The 16,156-nt window shown below is 29.5% G+C and overlaps 1 protein-coding gene and 1 long non-coding RNA gene across 9 annotated transcripts; one reads left to right on the top strand and one right to left on the bottom strand.

Annotated features, from left to right (window-relative positions):
* Positions 1-1,470: 1,470 nt before the first annotated feature.
* On the top strand, positions 1,471-5,057 carry LOC124824240 (axial regulator YABBY 4-like). 8 transcript variants are annotated; one of them, XR_015781529.1, is made up of 8 exons: positions 1,471-1,942; positions 2,054-2,098; positions 2,221-2,311; positions 2,655-3,954; positions 4,065-4,113; positions 4,193-4,267; positions 4,421-4,501; positions 4,831-5,057. XR_015781529.1 is itself a non-coding variant. In XM_088096171.1 (7 exons), the coding sequence occupies exons 2-7, from the start codon at positions 2,707-2,709 to the stop codon at positions 4,838-4,840; spliced, it is 396 nt and encodes a 131-aa protein (XP_087952297.1). In that variant the 5' UTR covers positions 1,471-2,311; positions 2,655-2,706; the 3' UTR covers positions 4,841-5,057. The 8 variants fall into 8 exon arrangements, 1 of the variants encoding a protein (XP_087952297.1); XR_015781528.1 differs by having other exon boundaries at positions 2,054-2,129; XR_015781530.1 differs by lacking the exon at positions 2,054-2,098 and having other exon boundaries at positions 1,471-1,885.
* Positions 5,058-10,391: 5,334 nt separating this feature from the next.
* On the bottom strand, positions 10,392-11,808 carry LOC148194559 (uncharacterized). The gene is made up of 2 exons (XR_015781547.1): positions 10,894-11,808; positions 10,392-10,774 (listed from the first exon to the last, which is right to left on the bottom strand). It is a non-coding gene; the product is annotated as an uncharacterized LOC148194559 (long non-coding RNA).
* Between the last annotated feature and the right edge of the window lie 4,348 nt (positions 11,809-16,156).

The following is a 16,156-nucleotide window of genomic DNA, read 5'->3' as shown; positions in this document are numbered from 1 at the left end:
AAAGTTATTCATTTTAATTAAAAAAATCATATACGATGTTAAAAAATCTTTAATACGTCACCGGTATAAATTTGGTCAATTACTTCTCCACATTAAGGTCTCATACTATCATAAATACTATGTAAAATATACATAATGATATTTTATAAATATTTTAAACTCCTTTATGTTAGACACAAGGACATAATGATAATTTCTAAGTATTTTAAACTCATTTATGTTAGACATAAGGACAATGATATTTTTATAAATATTTTAAACTCATTTATATTGGACATTAGGACTTTTTGAAGTTCACATCAAACGTGTAAAAAATTGATGTAAAAGTCGATTTTTTCTTCCTAGAATTTGGGCGCATGTTTCTCTTTCTTTTCTCGTATTCTTATTCGGTTGCGGCACAACTGGGGTTTGTGGTGCTTTTGGTGGACATCTTTGTAATCTGAATTCATTCTTGTATCCGGTTTATGATGGTGAACATTTATCCCTAATTCCATTTAGAATATTTGTAAGTCAAATGTTGAAGTAGATACTTTATATCTCAACTTTATTAATATTGTATAATACTGTAATGTTTTTACTAAATTTGCTTCATCTTCTAATTATTCTTTAATTTCAATCATGAAAAAGAGTCTATAACGTTATTATGTTCATGTTACAAGTAATAAATTTTAACCTTAACAATATACGGTAATATTTTTGTAAATATTTTATTTAAATTGATATCAGTGGTAAATATTAATATTTAATTTAACATAATTTAACAATTATAAAAAAAACTCACTTTAAGATTTGAATATTTATTTATATTAAAACAAAATAATAAATATATATATATATATAAGTGCATATCTCTCTTAAAAAGAGACAATGTCTATGTCAAAATAACAGAGTTAAAAGATTCTATTTGTTGTTCAGAATATCCATCCACTCTTATGATATGTTTACTTTGGATTTGAGGAAAAAAGAGTGACTAGATTTGATATTTAAAAATAAAATTTATAAAAGTTAGTGTATATTTTGATCGATATAACACATAAATTTTTTAAAATTATTTTGAAATATTAAAATTAAAAAAATTAAAAAATTAAAACAAAATATTATTTAGAAGTATCATTATTATTTATAGAAGACACTAATATTTTTGAACTAATACTTTTATTTTTCAGTTGAACATTGGAAATGATTAAACAAGGATAATTTTGTAAAATGTTATTTCTTCCCTCGCAAATTTCCTCCCATATAAGTTCGATGAGATATTGAACTTATCCCGCAAATCAATCTTTTATTCAATCTGAAATCCTTACAAGTGAACACAATAAATTCCTGAAAATCCATCTTTTAACATCTCTTTGAACAGTAAATGGTGTGAAACGAAGACAGCATTAAAGCTTCGATAATCTTGGGAGAATTCCCGTCAATGGTATATTTGTTCCTCTACTCCACAATATACATTGTACTTGTCAGTTATAATTGTGTGCCTCCACCCACGTGAGTATAAGCTACCAGAAGACGAAACAGATATTGTATGCCGCCAACCACAAGCAACCATGACCATGTTGTAGTAAAGCTACCAATTTTATTATGATTCAGATTTAAAGCAAGATCGAAGTGCATTGCCTCCAATCCTTCAATGGCTTCCACCGTCTTAAATGATATTGTTAAATTTATTTCAATGGTTAAACAATGACTTCTACAAACAAATTCCTTATAATTCTTTTGCTCTAATTAAAAGATAACTTACCTTTAAGAACTTTAAGAAATCAACAGTAATTGAATTCAACATGCTATAACTGAAAAAAAAAAATTCTCTTACATTTGAGACATGGGATAATTTTTATTCTCATCCGCACATCTTCTTTTCTCCTTCAGAGAATCTTCTATTCGCGTAAGTCATCTTCTTCTCCTCATGGATTTACCTTTTCACAAGTGTTTTTCTATATCTGTAAGTTGATTTTCTCCCAAGTCATTTTCAATTTTGTTTTTCATTTGAAGTTTCAAATTCTGATAAACCCTAATTTCAATTACTTTCTGATGTGTTTTTTTTATTCGTAAGTTGATTTTCTGCATTCCATTCTTCAATCTCAAGTTCCTCACATAGGTAATTTTTTAAATTTGCGCAAAGAGAAAGGGTAAGATAAAGTAATTGATTTGTTTTTTTATAGGTAATTTTGTTTTATCTGCTCAATTCTTAAATCAATGATAGTTTTCTTTTCCATCTAGTTATCGCGGTTCCAGACGGATTAAAGGCATGGGTTCCGTGGCCTCCTCTAAGAAAAACAACGAATGCAGTGAGAGATTAAGTGAGGCTCAAGTAAGTTTCACTGCCTCTATTTTGCCAAATTTGTCTTTTATTGTGATTCTTACAGAGTCAATTTTCTTGGAGTTTGGTTTATTGAGTGTGGAGTGATTGACTTTTAATTTAAATATATTCTATATCTGAAATTCTTTCTAAAATTTTCACTCTGCATGAACTGAGTGACATTTGAAGAAATGCAACTTAAATTTTATTGCACAATGCATGAATAAAACCACTTCACTTGAAGAAAATATCCTTTCTAGATCAGTTTTGCTTCTGAAATTTTGCAAACTCTTGTCTGGTGCACTTGTACATTGCCAATTTTGGTTGTTTATAGTACATACGTGTAACTATGCAGGACGTGCCCCAGCTGAAAAGTTCTAAACAGAAGAAAATTGATTTGGTGAAGCATGAAAAGTTTGCCAGATTTGAAAGTGAATCAACTAAGATTGATACTGAAACAAAGGGTATACTAGTTTTATTTTACACTTGGATAAGAATGTGTTTTTTTTTATCTTGTTTTAATGTATTGACTGTTGTGCTATCTGTTAAAACATTTGTTAATAATTGTAACATTTGGAAATCTTCCAAAGCACCCTGATGAAAACTGTAGTCTTAATGGTGGTACCCTATTAGTAACCTTTCTGAGATTACTTCTGGCGAGTTTTCTGGCATAATTAGGATAAGAGTGTTGCCTGATTCTGACCCTAAGTAAGAGGTAATCCTCAATACGTTCAGCTCTTGTTATCCTGTCTCTGGGGATGCAGCATTCACAAATCCGTTCTGTGTAAAGTATAAATAGGAAAAGAAAGGGTGGGAGGAGTTGTTAATGGCTAGCTCACCCTCTTCACCAAAGATTCAGGAGCAGATTTTGTGTTTGGTGTTTCTATGATCATCATTACAATTGGGGTACTTCCTTTATGGAATTGCGGTGCTTGCAAAGATTGATCCAGCTTTGGGAAGGAAGTACAAGCCTCAAGCCTATTCATTTGTGGCAGATTTCAGGAACTTGGGAAGAAGATCAGACTCTAATTACATGCGTTTGAGGTGCTTTGATCTGTATAAACTGCACTCTTGGGCAGGAGGGTTAACTGAATTTGCAGATGGAAGAAATCAGGAGAGTACTAGTGAAGCTGTGAATGCATATTATTCTGCAGCATTGATGGGTCTAGCATATGGTGACACTCAACTTATTGCCACTGGATCAACACTTGCAGCATTGGAAATTCATTCAGCTCAAATGTTGTGGCATTTGGGAGAGGGACATAAACTGTACGAGGAAGATTATACAAAAGAGAACAAGGTGGTAAGTGTTGTGTGGGCTAACGAGATAGTGGACTACTCAGTGGAGAGAGTGCAGGCTTGTATTCATGTTTTACCACTGTCTCCTATTACCGAGGCCTTGTTGTCAGATGTTGGTTATGTGAAGGAACTTGTAGTGAATCCAATGACCCACATACTCATCTTTAATTATTTGCTTTGGATTTTTCTTCTTTTCTGAAACAGCATTTGTACTGTTTTAACTCTTCTACAGCCAAGAGAAAATAGTCCAGAACAAGATGCTAACAAGACTTTGAACAGCCACAGTGCATCCCTGATTACCTATTCTGATTGTGAGGAAGAGGATCTCATTCCAATGAATAATATTGTGAATAAACGTACGTAAGATAGTCAATAATAAGATGAGTTATATTGAGTTTAAAGCAAGGTTTTTGTGCACTCATACTTCACTGTAAATTGTTTTTTTTTATCCATGGATTGTATGCAGCTCAAGAGATGAGACAGCTAACGCCATCAGCTTATAACTGCTTCATCAAGTAATGATTCAATGAACAAAGTTGTATAGCACTCATAGTTCAAACTTTGAATTCTAATGAGAGTACTAGTTTAATGCAGAGAAGAGATTAACAGGCTAAAGGCTGAGAGCCCTGACATGGCTCACAAAGAAGCTTTTAGTACAGCTGCAAAAATGTAAGGTCTAATTTCTTAGTTCAACTCGTTTGCAAATTTGGTAGTATTATAAAGTTGGTGAACCATGGATATTGGTTAAAGAACGGTGCTTTTCTTAAGCATTACCTTGAAAATATTTGTCATTTTCACTGGGCCAATTTTCCCCCAACTCAGTGCAAAGGAGATGATCAAGAGAAATGCCAGACATATCAACTTGTGGATCTTGACTCCCAAGTGGACCCTCCTAATGTTGAGGTAAAAACATAACCAACTTCTTCATTTAAAACAAATGCTTCTCTCATATCTGAAACAAATTGCTTTAGCTGATTAAAAGTAGTTATTAGGAGGAGATTCTTTGGTAGGACACTGTATCCATCTTTAGAAGTTGCATGTCCCTTTCCTTCATATCACAGGAACAATAGAAGTAGGCTCCATTAATTCAATAGCAAAGACTTATTCTTATGTTGGTCGCCAATTGGTGTGACATTGATACATTGAACCGTTTATGAGAATTTTTGGTAGATTCTCTATAAATTATGATCGGTACAAGATGTTGATTAACATGGTATTCTAAATGTATACAGAATGCATTAAAACTTTAGCTAAATGGAGTTATTCCAAATGACAAGGAGAAACTTGACGAAAAGGAACTAAATGGCAATAACACTGAAGTACATAAGACGACACTGTAACTTTAACACAATTACAATGGAGTGATTCTTGTAATGTAATGTCTGTAGCTAGTCAATTGCTGACACTGTCCATGATATGTGTTACTTTTCTAGAGTAAAAGCAGATGCAGTTCACTTCACACGCATCTTTAAGCCTATTTAATATTTCACCATTCTGTGAAATTTTCTGGTCAATGAAGAAGAAAGGTCAAGGTTTTGTGTCTTAACATTAAGGTTGCCTCTAAATCATTTTCCAAATGAAGAAAAGATGCTCTTTCTTGGTAATGAAAATGAATGAAGTAGGATTAAGAGCTCACAATTTGAGACTTTGAGAAGTGCTTAAATTGATAGTTTTATATGAAATTAGTCATCTGGACCACAAATGTGTTTTTGTTTTTTGTTCAGGTAAATGTTCATTTGTTGAAGAGTTGTTTGAAAAGACCATTAACAGTCTTTTTTAAATTATTCATTTTATTAAAAAGACCTTGTTTAAATACATAGCTGTTTATAATTTTTTTTAATAAAGGTAGTATATTTAAACATTTTATTATTCCTGTACATAAATTTTACGGACGCTCTCCTTCTTAACTTAATAACATTCACCTAATATTGGATTTATCCTTTGTCTTTTATTTGAGCCACCCAGTTGGCTTAAATAAAAACCTGGAGAATATGATCGGTACAGTCATTGATTGTTATGGACAATTATAACCCTCACTAATATTAGAATAATTTTTTTTTTAAAAAAATAATGATTTTTCTAGCGGTTATAACTCTCATTAAACATTACATGAATTTTTAAAAAAATTAATTTAGAGGCAGTTAAAACAGTCACCAAATATTGACTAATTTTTTTTAAAAAAATTATGGTTTCCCTGACGATTGTAACCTGGTTAAATATTAGATAATTTTTTTTAAAAATAATTTAGATGTAGTTAAAACTAATTTTAGTAATTTTAATGACAATTATTTTGATAATTATATTAAATCGATGCTATGATGCTTTTGTGATGCCAAGTTCTATGTGAGTTAACTTAGCGGTTAAAATCGCCACTAACCAACAATTTATGACATGAAGAATGAATTCTTTTTAGTGAAATCACAAATTATAAAAAATGTTATTAATTAAAATGTAATTATTTAAGATATTTTAACTTTCCAAACAATTAAGTTCAATTAACATCTACATGGAAAATACAAATTTGAATCTAAATAAAAAAGTGTTATCAACATTAAATTATGCAACAGAAGTAAAAAGAATAATTTTTTTCGTCAATAATGTTTGATCTTATTTTTATAAAGTCAAGCTAGTTTTTTTGTGTTTTTTCCAACTACAACCTAATAATGTGGAATACTGGTTAATGGAGTAACTCATTATTATCCCTATAAATGTAAGAAGATTGATTACATAAATAATTAAAATAAATAAATAAATACATTTTAGTATCAATGATATTATAATTAAATTTTGTAATAAACAAAGTTTTAGAGAAGCAAGCTATGCTTTAAATTTATAATAAATACGTCATATTGAAATATACGATTATATATATAATGTTACGTGTACTATGTATAATGGATAGATACTACGCATTAACGAAAGTTACATCACAAAAATATATTAATTTATGAACATTTTCAGTATCTTATTATTGTTTAATTTAAAAAAAAATTGATATGGTTTAATAAATAGATTCATAAAATGTAGTTTTATATAAATTTATCAGAAATATAACATTAAGTAAATATATACTGGTATAATTTGATCCTTCTCATTATATTATAAAAAAAATACGAAACGTGGTATATAAATTCTATTTTAGAATAAAAAATTATTTTTTAATACAATAAAGTTAAGTTTTACTATTAATAATTTAAAAATATCTAAATTTCTGTGGAAAGAAGATAAAAGAAACAGAGGTTATTATTTTCAAAAATGTTCTTATTAAAGAAAAAAATAATATAAAAACAATATGATAAAAAAGTAACTCTAATTATAAACATTCTCATTCAAAATAATTATTTTAATTTATATATACCAAGGATTTTTAAAACTAGTTATTTTATCCTTTTAACCTTCACTGTTTTTTAGTTTTATTCTCATTTTTTCCGTTTTACTCCAGACATTTAATATTTAATTTCAGTACAGTATATTTTATCAACTGATACATTAAAAAGAATATTTTCTAATACTCTGTATTAACATACCAACGACTACATATAAGCCTCAATATTTAATAAAAATATCTATATATATGTTTGTATATATATATATATATATATATATGTTTGAATATATATCTATATATATGTATATATATATATATATCTATATATATATATGTATATGTATATATATATATATATGTATATATGTATATATGTATATATATATATATATATATATATATATATATATATATATATATATAGGTACATATATCTGTATATATATACATATATCTATATATATATATAAAAAAAAAATATATAAATATTGTCTTTATAATCTTCTAAGTAGTTTCAAAACCAAAAACATATACAAACTTCAAAATATAACATTTAAAACAAAAAGAAAGTATCTCAAAACAAACATATATACATATAAAATATTACATTGTTACATACCTTTATCAATTTCATTGATGTCCATCACTTTTTTTACAACATCATCTATTCAAATATATTATATGATCATAGCAAGAGTATACTATGCTATAGACCCAAAAAAGAGTAAAATAATGTAATTATAATTAAATTCTTCACTCTAAACCCAATCATCAAATATCCTACAAATCATCAAATCATCAATCAAATGTTCACACTACATGTTTATAATAATTTTTTGACTTGACTTTTAAAAGACATATGTGTATTAAATAGACTTAGAGGTCATACAAATGTCATCACTCACCTCTGCCTCATAGGGGATATATATATTAATTCCCTTTCAACTATCGCAAATAGACATATTAATTCCTCTACATGAGTAAGATTCTAGTAGAGTCAAGGTAATTCCTTTAAAGAATCAACAATCAATACACGAACTCATTGATTAGTGAGTGCCTAGTGATACCAGGGTGGCGCCCAACGCTCTGAACCATTAGATTACATTGTCCTATAGTTTCTACGAGTGGCTTCTAGGGGTTCTACGGTATTGTTTGATGTTGTATGAGAGTTTTAACTCTCAATTTGGCTTAAATAAATCATTCATCTTGACTATATATGCAACTTTAGTTCATTCTTAGTTTAAAATATCATATTTTAGTTCAAAATAACCATCAAATCTAAATCAAATTTGATAGTTCTGGCTAAATTAAATAAGCTCAACTAACAAAATATCAATTTAAAATATAATTAACAGTTCACAACAATGACATACAATTCAAATCAATCATCTTATACTCAATTCATCAATTCAAAACAAAGAAATCATTAAAATTAACTAGCTTCCATTACTAGCAGAAACTCCACATAAACCAAAATTATCAAAAAAACTCTAACTACACATAGAAAACTCATTAATTATTTGAGTACATTCTCATGACCACAAAAATTAGTAGAGAATCAAATAAAGCTACATAAAACTAAATCTAACATCCTCAAAGGTCACATGCAACAAAATTTATAATTGATTAAAACAAAAAACAAAAAGATAACTTACTGTATAAAAAAATATATCGAATAGATTTGTTACTTTTATCTTCAAGAATCCTAAAATAGGTTTGGATCTTCAAGGAGACGAGAAGAAAAATTATGATCTTATAAAGAAAGTAGATGAAGTTTAAAGAAAAAAGTTTACATCTATAAAAATCTATAAAATGAAACTATTTAAATGAAATTTTATTTACAGTTTAAATTTTTAATAATATTACTATTATTATTTATAAAATAATTTTCTAATCTTAACCGATGTTATTAGACTTCACAATAGTATTGAAAAGAGAAGCAATTGATAAAATTGAATTGATAAAATTGAATCAATAACTCAGAAAAGTATAATGAAACTTAAATTTAGAAAATGAAAATGTAAATGCATTTAAGAATCAAAATTACCTTACTTTGGTACGGATTTTATTTTGCTAATAAAATAAGTTAGAATATGTTGTTATAAAGATTACAATTAAATTAATGAATTTCATATAAATAATGGCTATGATTACTTCCCTTTTTTGTTCTCTTGTAATTTAACATTATCGCAAACACTTTAATTAATTTATATGAAAGGATAAATTTTCTCTAATCGATATAATAAAGTCTTGGCCCACCTCACCGGTGAGAGGGATAGGGAAATAATGAGACCAAGATTTTTCCTTCACGTGGAAGAAATTCAAGTTAGCCAACAAGACCAAAGAAAGTATTTTCTTTTACTTTATTTTTTTTCTTTGTAAAATCGTCATATATTCCCATAATTTTGGTCCACATATACATATACATACATATATATATATATATATATATATATATATATATATATTATAAAGTATAATTAATTACAGATCAGTTATATTTGAACAAATTTCTCAATGGCATATAAAAAAAGGTAAATAAAAGATGATAATTAAAGTTCTTATTTAAATCCAATTTAATTCATTTTCTTAATTATTCATAATAGATTTGAACCAATTTTTCCATAAATAAATTTAATATAGTCAACATTTTAACTTTAAAAAAGTTTAAACAACGGAGGCAAACTTCTTATGAATTAATGTAAAAAGCACGATATGCAACTTCTCCCCAAAAACTGAAAGTAGGTGCTCTTCGATTTCAGCAATGAAAGTGTTTAGCAATCAAATTAACTTAACTTACATATCATCTATGCACATGTTCAATATCTCTGTATAAGAATCTATAAATTGGGAATTTAAAAGTGTTATGTAATAGATATAGAGATATATACGGATCTTCTCGGAGATGTTCGTTGTGTCTTTTTATTTGATACTCTCAAGTACCCACAGCGTATCTGTCAATTGCTGTTTATTTTAAGATTTTCTAATTTTTCAGTAACTTTTGTTCTTTTGAAATAGGAAAAATGACACTGAGGTGAGAAAATAGAGAATTCGAAATGACATGATTCCCAAACAAATCTTCACCCAGTTTTAGATGATTTTCATCAAATACTTTTTTTTTTTACAGAGAAAAATATATGTAAATGAAAATATGAAGTGAAACTATATATATAAGATACCAACCCTCTCATTCAAGTCTTAGTTAGCCAAGTTCATTCCATTTATATATCGGTAAGAACTGAATCACAAGGTTGACTTTGGTTGATCTGTTAATAGAAAGCGCATGCAGCATAATGATTTTCACCATATCATCAACCAGAGAGAAAAGCAACGCAATGAATTCAATTAGCACCTTGATTCTGTAAGCACAAGCATCCATGATTATGAAACAAGGATCTGAATTGATTGATGGACTGAAACTGACATAGATTTACCTTGAGAGGGGGTTGAGGAAGAGAAAAACAATTAATCCAAAATGTTTAACTGTGCCATCTATATTCAGTTCTTGTAGATCTGGAAGTTAAGAACTCCCAATCATAACCAGGCGAATACATACACAACATAATATATATATATACAATTTACAAGTACTGAAATAAAAAACCCAACATAACTGCATATGCAAGTGAGAAAATGAACAAAAAAACAGGTTTAAACAATTAAAATAAAAACTGTCCCCAACACAAGGTAGGAGAAAGCACCGAAACGCCTCACTGTCACTTGAATCCCGAACACATGCCACCATCCTCTCTTGTTTCTTTTTTGCAAGAATCAAGCCGATTCAAATACAATCTTCAGATTTAGCCAACACAAGAACATCAATTCAGCCATCCAGAAAACATGTGCACCTATACATATACTTAGGTGAAAAACTAGAAGGCAGAAAAAGCAACAATGAAGTGTGTATACACATATATGTATATGCATGTATTGAAGATGCAAGGAAGGAAGGATGAATCGAAGAAACCTTTTCTAGGGTTGTAGGAAAGCAGCGGATGAAGATAGGAAGAGGAGGAGACGAGAAAGCGAATTAGGGTTTGTATATGCTTCCATTCAACAGGTGAAGCAGCCACATGATCTGTTCTTACCATTAAAGAAGGTAAACTCAGATCATGCTGGCAGCTTCAACTGCTGCAGGTGCACGATAAGAGGGTCTAAAAATATAAAATCCTCGGGGGCCTCCATAGACTGTAGGAGCTGATAGTCTTCGTCTATACTTATTCTGAGGGAGGCTATGTGCATGTATGTATATATATACAGACATCTTGTGACGTTCTTCGTCGTCTCTCCAAGGTTGAGGATTGCGTACAGATAAGAGCGATGGGAAGATGGCAAACGTATAGCTAGCAAAAGCATAATAAAAGTATGTGGTTCCTTTTTAATTTTTTGTCTCCCTCTTTTGTACGTTTTTTATTAGGCTACATTTTGGACCATCTCCGGTTCTAAGTAGCTAGTTTTGCTGTTTCCAGTGTCATCTTTTTTGTCTCATATGACCAAGATAGATCACTGTCTTTCTTTCTTTTTTCTTAATTTGTATTTTTCTGTTAGTCTATGCATTTTTCTCCTTTTCTTTCTCTTATTAGCGGGGCCTGGGATTTATTTAACGACTTACAGTACATATATGCTTGAAAGCCTATAGTTTTGAAATTTTGATACCATCGTGTATGGTGAATTAAAGGCTTTTGAGAGTAAGATGGAAAGGTTATTGGGGATGAAAGGGATGTAGATGTTGAAGAGAAGTGTCCAATAATCACGGGGTGTGAATTGGAGTTGAATTAAGGGAGGGGAAGCGAAAGCAGAAAGCATTAGAAGATGATGAGAAAAGTAAAAGAAGAGAAAGATGTGTGGATGTGGTCCAATGGTTGAAAGGAATTTAATAATATCACGCTCACGCCACCACATGCAGACACTCTAGCGAGAGTTTCCATATATCTCAACGGGCTTTTAAAACTTTTGTTGGATGAAGCTTTCGTGCTTTTTCTTTGCCTCTCTTTTTCTCATATTGTCTGTGTTGTATGTAAGGTAGGCATCAGTTAGAATGAACCAAATAGAGTATGGGAACAATGAGTATATAGGGGACCATTGTTTTCAATTTGCACGGTTGCGATTCATTCCTCTAACCTAAGCTTCACACAATCACACAAAACCAACATTTTCAAAACTTTTCTCTTTCCATTCCATAAAGTGCTCTACATCATTTAACTCGATGTTTCTCATTAATAGCCTTTAGCTCCCTACTCGATACAATTATTTCTCTTCTCTTCTTTCCTTTCTCCAAAACCTAATTCTTTAATTCATCTTTTGCAACCCACATCTACATAATTGCAACTTCCTTGCATTTCTATTGCTGCCTTTCTCTTCTTTACGAAAAAGGGACGTTTTAGCTTTTGCCTTAACCTTTCTACCTAAACTTCCACTCAACCCTCAACTTAATTTCTAAATTAAACATCATCTTTCTATGTCTTTCACAAAAATCATGATAAATTAGGTGAGCTAAACATTTGGACATGTTTTGACTTCTCGGCTTCTTTTTTCTTTCTTCCTAGATTCATGTGGACAGATAATTCTCTTGGAATCAAAGCAATCCGATTCCATACACACACGCACACACACTTTTTCTTCATTTTTCTAACAAGAAGAATTTGTTTTTACTTTGACAAAGATTGGGTTTAATTTGTTGGCAGAGTGTTATTAAAGTTTAGCGGTTTGGTATGATTAATTGGTCCGATTATTAATTTTTGTGAACCCAAGAAAAGGAGTTTGCAGACTAGAATCCGGTTTTTTACTTGTCCCAGATATATGATGAATCGGTCTCCATAAAGTGGTAATTATCAGAGTTATTGGAATGGTACTGAACCCAATGTTGTGCACATGCTGCTACAATTAAAAATAAAAAAAGCTCTCGGGGTTACAATTACAATTACTGTATAAGGATAAAATCAATTTAGAATATATAAGTAGTGTAAATTTCATTTTATAAATTAATTTTGTGAAGTTAGATTTAAAATTTATCTCTTAACATGATATTAAAGTTTGGTTAGAGTTTATTCTAGTATAATTGTTGTTTGTTAAATATATTGTTTCACCAATTACGAATCATTATTGGATCATCATTAATATTTAGTCTCACGTTAAAAATGAATATCTTTTCTTACAAATTAGTTTTATAAGATTGAGTTAGACTTATGATTGTCTCAATAAGTATTTTTAATTCAATCCATAATTTTTATTTTTGAATTTTATGATTAAACGATCTTTGTTTATTTTTATATATAATATTGAAATTTGTTATTTTTTATTCCTTTTATCTAGAGTTAATGATTAGACGGAGGCATGATGGAAAGAGTGATTAAACAATTGGACCGAAACCAGTAGTCACCCCCAACACCAAATTGTCCCGCCAACGAAGATAAAGCATTTTGAACTGAGACAAAGAAACAGAGTAATGTGCTACCCAGTGTCTACTGCGACCACTCTACACCCTATGGTAGTTGCATTACATATCTTTTAAGGTTTTCCATCTTTACCATTTTATTATTTCATATCATTTTTCATTTACTTTTTGCTCTTCGCTTTTTAGCTCTAAATATTCAACACACTACGTAAAGGATTTTTATCTTTTCGTTAATCAAAATTCTCATCTATATTTTTAATCCCTAAATATTTATAATTCAGATTAGGTGGTCAGATAAATAAATTCAACATTATTTTCTTCTCTTTTCGTACCTCTATCCAGTATCTGATGCTGTACTTATGCCTTAAGTGAATCAATGTCCCAAAGCAATCAAAATTATTATTATTTTATTATTTTAGTCTTACATAAGGCTATTTGTTTCTGTCCTTATTTAGGCTACATTCTATAAGGGACATTTTCGGAAACTTTGGGCGGAGAAAGTAGATTTCTTTTTTCAGACTTAAGAAAGTTGAAACCTATTGTATAAACTCTTATTTTGAGTTTTTGATTTAAATTAACATTTTCTTTAGTTTTCGTTTTATGATTTATGAAAAGAAAGATACTTTTTCTTTATAAATTATGGTTTGAAAGAGCATTGAAAGAACGGGGGAGAAATTTATGCAAAATAGTTGGTGAGATTATAAATGTACACTCTTATGCATTGAGAAAACTGTTGGCTTGAAATTATAGCAAACCATTTATGATGTTTGAGATGAAAGGGGGCCTTAAATTGCTGAACATCTGCTGACATGCTATCGTTTCGGCACTTACATTTTTCCACTTGTGACATTCTTGGTTGTTGCTTGAAATGAACACAAATGAATGCGTATTTATTAACTAAGATACCTAGAATTCAAAACTGACAATAAAATCAACACTTTTTCTTGACAATAATACTTGTACGTTAAATCAAACGAATGAAAGTAAGTTCAGAAGAATACAAAAATTTATAGGTTCTTGCCCATGTAGAGAAACTGGCAATAGAAACATAACTTAAAAGATGAACAATAATTAATAACAGAACCTAAGTACCTTATCAGGGTCATATCACCCTCACTAATAATATATATAAAACAACAGTCATAGTTAAAATAGAAAAGAAGGTTAAAACAAAGAACTCAGTCATGCCCATCACATTCTTGCACATCAGTTTCAATTCCAATCAGTGATAGTATGAAAACAATAATATATAGTGCTTGTCGTTGATACTTGATATATGTATATATATCTTTTCTAAGAAATTGAAAAGTTAAGAAGATGAATCAAAACGTTTCTTGAATTTTTTGTTGATTAGTAATTTTGATGGTTGGTTAATTGAATTAGTGAGTATTGATGGGAAAATTAATAGAGTATTGGTTAATTGTGAGGCAGTGAAGGAGTTGGGAAAAGATGAAGTTGAGGTTGGAAGAAAGTTGAGTGAAAGAATGGCGGCATAGGGAAAAGGTGATGTGGTAAGGGTAGGCTGCGCCGGCATGGAGTGGAATATATTAACCACTATTATCCGCCTCGTATCGATGCATGAGTGCTTATTGAGGAAAGTGCAGGTGGTACAATGAGTCAAACGTTGGTGATAGATTCGTCATTTTAAGGTTTTATTTGGTGTTGAATGAGGTTGGTGTTGGTGTTGGTTTGGTTTGGTTTGGTTTGTGAGTGAATAAATAGATGGGAGAGATTAAAAAGGTGGTTGTGGTGAGAAAAGTTAAGGGTATTTTACACATGAGAGTGTCGGAAGGTAGCGCAGACACAATTAGGGGGGGCCATCTTCTACAATTACTGCTCTGCAGATGCAGTGGTCCTTTCCTCTCCAGAAATTCAAGATCAACAATCTTCTTTTCTTTACACTTTCCTTATATTTTGGATCTTTAACAACTTCTCCCATTGTGTGGTTCCCATCCCTCATCTGCAACTATATCTATATAATATAATATAATATAATGTTCTCTGAAATCAAATTATATACATTGTTGTGAAAGGTAGTATAGTACCAAATTATACCTTATGACATGTCGACTGAACTTTTAACCAATGCATGAATTTCTTATTGAAGACCATGTTGTGAAGGAACAACAAAAATAACAAACATTGAGAACAATATTGAAAATCATTCACGTATTCATTTTAATTAGGTCAGGATCGGTATGATCTTTGATCATCACGACATCCATTAATATCATCAAGATTACGATTCACTTTTAACTTAGACTAATTTCATCAATCTTTCACTTTAATCAACTCTCTCAATCTTTCCGACTTGTTTGACTTTCAGTTTGGTTAACTCTAAATCCAACAAATATAAATGAGTTCACTTTAAATTTTCAAAATCTAAAAAATATTAAATATAAATTCAATTTAGTGATAAAATTAAAAAATTTTAAAAAACATTAATTTAGATTTAGGACATTCAGCCGAAAGAAATATAAATTTGAATTATTATATATTATATCTCAAAATTTGTATTTTTTTTTTCGTCTTCCTTTACTTTGTATTATTGTTTTTAGTTTGATGAATAAGTCAATTTTGTTTTAATTTGACATTTATGCTTTGAAGATTGTTGGTTTGAAGAATAAATTTGAGAGAAAGAAATTAGAAAATGAAATTATTTGGATTGAAAGAAAAATTAGAAAAATGGGTGGGAATTTATAAATAATTTGATAATATATATATATATATATATATATATATATATATATATATATATATATATATATATATATATATATATATATATATATATATATACACTAATGCAATATAAGAAATAACTTTTAGAAATAAA

The sequence above is a fragment of the Vigna umbellata genome, chromosome 8 (assembly GCF_029865625.1).
Source record: "Vigna umbellata cultivar VRB3 chromosome 8, Vumbellata_1.0, whole genome shotgun sequence".
Classification (NCBI taxonomy): Eukaryota; Viridiplantae; Streptophyta; class Magnoliopsida; order Fabales; family Fabaceae; genus Vigna; species Vigna umbellata.
Note: the sequence above shows the minus strand (reverse complement) of the source record. Positions and strands in the feature narration are given on the sequence as shown.

What these genes read in the sequence shown, in the direction of transcription:
- LOC124824240 (XM_088096171.1), top strand. Translation starts at nt 2,707, where the DNA reads ATGAAAAGTTTGCCAGATTTGAAAGTGAATCAACTAAGATTGATACTG. An exon ending in GATTGATACTGAAACAAAGG is followed by an intron (nt 2,764 to 3,830) that starts GTATACTAGTTT and finishes ACTCTTCTACAG; the next exon opens with CCAAGAGAAAATAGTCCAGA. An exon ending in GAATAATATTGTGAATAAAC is followed by an intron (nt 3,955 to 4,064) that starts GTACGTAAGATA and finishes GATTGTATGCAG; the next exon opens with CTCAAGAGATGAGACAGCTA.